This window comes from Merops nubicus, unplaced genomic scaffold, assembly GCF_000691845.1.
Source record: "Merops nubicus isolate BGI_N331 unplaced genomic scaffold, ASM69184v1 scaffold8791, whole genome shotgun sequence".
NCBI lineage: Eukaryota > Metazoa > Chordata > Aves > Coraciiformes > Meropidae > Merops > Merops nubicus.
Window position 1 is genome coordinate 31,133 of NW_008590236.1, and position 4,702 is coordinate 35,834.

The 4,702-nt window shown below is 42.6% G+C and overlaps 1 protein-coding gene across 1 annotated transcript in view; it reads left to right on the plus strand.

Annotated features, from left to right (window-relative positions):
* Positions 1–4,682, plus strand: part of RFTN1 (raftlin, lipid raft linker 1) — a gene marked incomplete at both ends in the record, with an annotated part of 29,462 nt that extends 24,780 nt beyond the window's left edge. Inside the window, 2 exons of the mRNA XM_008949856.1 lie at positions 1,069–1,150; positions 4,412–4,682. Coding sequence (XP_008948104.1) covers positions 1,069–1,150; positions 4,412–4,682 — 353 coding nt within the window. The remainder of the gene's footprint in view (positions 1–1,068; positions 1,151–4,411) is intronic.
* Positions 4,683–4,702: the final 20 nt, after the last annotated feature.

Sequence of the window (4,702 nt, forward strand, 5' to 3'; positions counted from 1 at the left end):
GCTCCTGGAGCAGAGACGAAACCTTTTGATAACATTTGGAGTCAGATGTTGCCTGTCTGAAGAAAAGTAATTTTATTCTTAATCAACATCTGTCTAATGCTGCTGGTGTACAGAGTCCAGCTGAGAAGAACAACGTGAGTTTGGCGTATCATTATTTTAGTCACCTTGTTGCATACATAATCATTCTGTGGTTTACTTTGCTATTACTAGTAGTCTGAGTTTTTAACTATAAACGCAAGTCACTTAAAACTACTCGTCATAGCGGTGGTGAAAAACAGTCATCCTGCTTGTTAATCACGAAGGCAGCGCTTTCTCAATTTTCACTGGTCAGGAATATATTTTTATATATATACCAATATAGTCAGTCATGATTTTATCTCAAAAGAATAAAAATATCCCCAGTTATTTATGAGATCTAGATGAAGACTACTCCTACGCATAAAAACCTAAAAAGTAAAGGCCATCTGTGCTGGGGGAAAAGTGGTATTTAAGGTTTTTCTATATGTTTAAATACAGGAACAAACAGAAAATCACAATGACAATTTGTCTCTTGAAGGCGTATATGATTTTCTTTCTCTTCTGCCTTCCTGAATCTCACTTACAACTTCAGTCACACCAGTCAGGTTGGTGGTGCAGAAGGGCACCTACCCAAGCTAACTACTGGTAGCATTTAGTTGTGCCTCCCATGGCCGTACAGAGCTGCAGGGAGCACCCAGCCCCATCCCTGATCAGTGTCACTCAGATGCTGCTACACACAGGCGACGTGGAGCTGGGGTTTCTTGCTTTTTGCTCCAAATGATTTACTATGTGTTTACACAGTAATGCTAAACCATTCAGCAAAAGTGTGTCACAGGCTGACAGGCTCTATCAGGCTGAACAGTTGCTCTTTTTTTTAAAAAAAAAATACCAGGCTGCTCAAAGACACTGGGGACAGGCGGTGTTTAGGTCATTCTTAATTTTATTCTTCTCTGACCTGTAGAAATGAATGACTGAGATGAATTTTTGCTTTGAATGATGCTGGATGTGAATTTAATTCATTCTCAGGAGTGTGCATTTGTTTCTTTTCAGGGAAGGGAATTTATCTACAAAGCAAATTGTATTTCTTCAGAGACCTTCTTTGCCCCAGAAAGCAAAGAAGAAAGAATCTAAGGTAAATAACCTTGTGTTCCTGGGTTCTTTGGTTTTTGTTGGAAGTATTTTAATATTGTAATTGATTTCCCGTAGAAGTAAAAATGGTCTATGAAACATTTCTGTGCTACTGTAGCAAGATACAAGGAATTGAACGGTTCAAGTGAGAGAAACGAAAAAATACTCAAATGATTTGAAAGCTCTTACATTTCATTCTCTGTCAAACTCATGGTGGCAGAAGAGATGGAGATTTCTCTTTACAGCTGGGCCATAAACCTCCATAAACCACTGCTCTGTTCCTTGCTACATGCTTTCATAGAGCCTAGCACGGAGCAGGCCTGATGTGGGCCGGTGTGTCTGTTACATGCATGGTAGTGAGTTACCTGAGAACACGGCTGACAGCTGGTGATGTGTGGATGCACGTACACATAGCGATTCCCATTTCCATTTTAAGATGTGCAGCTGTGGAAATCTCTGCCCAAACCTGTCATGCCATACAGCTGAGAGGGAAACACAAGGACCAGACACTGGGAAAGTTGCTGACATTCCTACAGTACTCAAATTGGCCTTGCCCTTTCAGTACGTGGAGGGATCAGAAAAGGCAGGTGAGGTATGGAGAGGATCTCTGAAGCCATGAGATGATCTGTGCACTTAGGTGAGTGCTGGCTAGCCAAATGTCACCTGAAGGAGAGGCGCACCTGGGGCCCTGCAGAAGGTGAGCCAGAGTATGAGACTGGAGATCAGCTAAGCAGAGCTGAGCACTAGGAGCATTTTGCCCAGCATTTTAGATGATTACAGATAGTTTTCATCCATGAAGCCCTGACTGTTTTGGAGCCTGGTTCTGTGAAGGCTGTCTTTGAGAGATAGTGGAGACCAGGAGAGTGTTTGAACTGACTGAAGTAGGAGAGAACTGCTGGGAGCATGACTCTGATTTCAGATTTGCCCTCTCTCATTAGCCAAGCTGGAGCCCAGAGTGTTCTGTGAACGTGTTGCAAAGCCCATCTTTCCTGTTTCTTCTCTTTGTTTTCAGGTGATTAAAGAAATCCTGGGATGAGGGTTGGAGTGCCAATACTTGATCATTCTTTTCCTACCACTGTGTGTGGTTTTAATGGAAGGGGTGGAAACCTACAAGTGATTGTATATCTTCAAATACAGAAATCAGTGTGATACTGATTTCTTGTATTATAACAAGTGCATACCATCCAGTTGATTCAAAACTTTGTTTAAATTTTTTCATTCAGGGTTATAAAAACTTGTTTAACAGTGTCTGGTTGACAAAACAAAGGATTTACTTGTTGGCAGTATTAAATATACAGACGTACATGTGGGCAGAAATCACTACAGCACACTTTCACACCAAAGGTGAAGGAAAAATGGGACACACTGATTATAGTTTATTCATTTATAAAGAAATATAAGACTGGTTCAAAGTCTGTAAGTGGTGTTGAGTCACATCAAAGATGTGAGCTAGCATTTGATTAAGTTGCTGAATATTCTGCACATACAACTTCACAGGCTCTCAGAGTTTTTTTTAACTTGTGATACAGAATGTCTAAAATGTTCACAGATGACCCCTTAGAGAAGGAAAATAGGCTGATGAGATGAAAAGGACATTGCAGTGTTGGAAGCTGATCTGTCCTTTCTATGCACAGCAACCACCCCACTGTTCAGTGGTCAGAAGAACAGAAAAAGAAACATGCAAGGAGTGGCACAACTTGTTTTTCTCTTCAGTAAGAGAGAAGTACTCTTATTAGTGCAATGCTCAGTCAGTGGTGAGGTACTCGTGTCCATCCACTTTATACAAAAGTAAAACCAAGATGGATCTTGTGAAAGCCTTTTTTTTTTTTTCTTTTTACATTATGTTCTGGCTAGCAGAAGGAAATAGCATTGCTTAATCTTTGTAATCTAATAAACTTAATAGATTTTGAATGGCTTTTTGATTAAGGAATAAATAGGTAGATCAAAGATTTATGAACAGGAGTACTTCTTTTGACCAATTTGAGCAAAGACATGGTTGCACTGGAGAAAATAGCTTTTGGATCACAGCTATATTTGCTGAATGTCCTGATGAGATTATTTATGCTATCCAGGCATGGCCTCCTGAACCCATCCCTGAGTTTCCATTGGCATGGACACTGCTGATAAAGTGGTTGTGCAGGTTTACATGTACTTAGCAAGCTTGTGTAGGACAGCTCAGCAGTGGCTTGGAACGTGGTCTGGCTTTCCCTGGGAAGGTCCATCTATTTTTTGACAAAGGAAGCAGATATATTAGTGGCACATCTGTCAGCCTTTATATACGTTATACCTGTTGAGTTGGTATTTCAAAGTACTGTGAGTTCCCTTAATATTCATAGAATCCTAGAATCCTTTAGGTTGGAAGAGACCTTTAAGATCGCCAAGTCCAACCATTAAGCCAGCACTACTAAGTCCTCTGCTAAAACAGATCAGAATCTTGTCGGGGTTGGAAGGGACCACAAGGATCCCCAATTCCAACCCCTCTGCCATGAGCAGGGACACCTCCCACTAGATCAGGCTGCCCAGAGCCTCATCCAGCCTGGCCTCAAAGACCCCCAGGGATGGGGCCTCAACCACCTCCCTGGGCAACCCATTCCAGGGTCTCACCACTCATGGTGAAGAACTTCTTCCTCACTTCCAGCTTTGCCCTATTCTCCCTATTCCTGTCATTACCCAATAGCCTAAAATAGTCCCTCCCCAGCTTTCCTGTAGGCCCCCTTAAGATACTGGAAGACCACAATAAGGTCCCTTCGGAATATTTTTTCTTTAATAGTAGTTAAAAGAGTTCTGAAAAGGCAGCTGAGGTTAGTCTTGTGGTGAGCGCTGCAAGAGGCAGCCTCACGCTTTCTTATCAAAAAACATTCATACAGATGGTTTTGAATATTTTATAGTTTGGGTATGGTTCGTTCTGCTGCTGGGCTGGTGAAGAACATTGGAATAACACCGTAGGCTTGCTTCCCCCACCCACACTGGCTGTCAGGGTGCTGCGGGTCTCAGCAGTGACACGGCGTGGGGTGAGAAACCCACGAGGCATGTGAAATGGGAGAAGCAGAACCATCACAGTCTTTTTGTAGAGATAGGTATGTGTAGGCACCAATGATCTTCAGCTGTCTCATTCAGTCATGGAGTTTTTAAAAATTTTAGTTTTTTTGGGTCAAACTAGTCTTTGAATTAAAACTAAATAATAAAGATGTTTGTACTCAGGAAAGTAAACGTCCATGTGAGATTGTCTCTAACAGCCTTTGACATTTGAATCTTTTATTTGTAGTTCTACTGGAGGTTCTCCAAAGAAGACAGGCACAGCAAGCGAATGAAGAATTCCACAAAGGCTAAATTCAGTACGAGGGGGAAGCAAGCGGCAGAGGGGAAGCAGGAATTTGAAGTCACAGAGAACACAAGAAACTTAGAAGCGCAGATCTCAACAGCGGCCGGGCCTGCTCCAGAACAGCCCCTGGACGATGTCATAGACTTGGGGGATGAGGTTGCCGGGACCGACGACAGAGGTGCCCGTGGCAGCGGGGCATCAGAGGCAGACAGTGGTGACAGCGGGGGGCAGGTG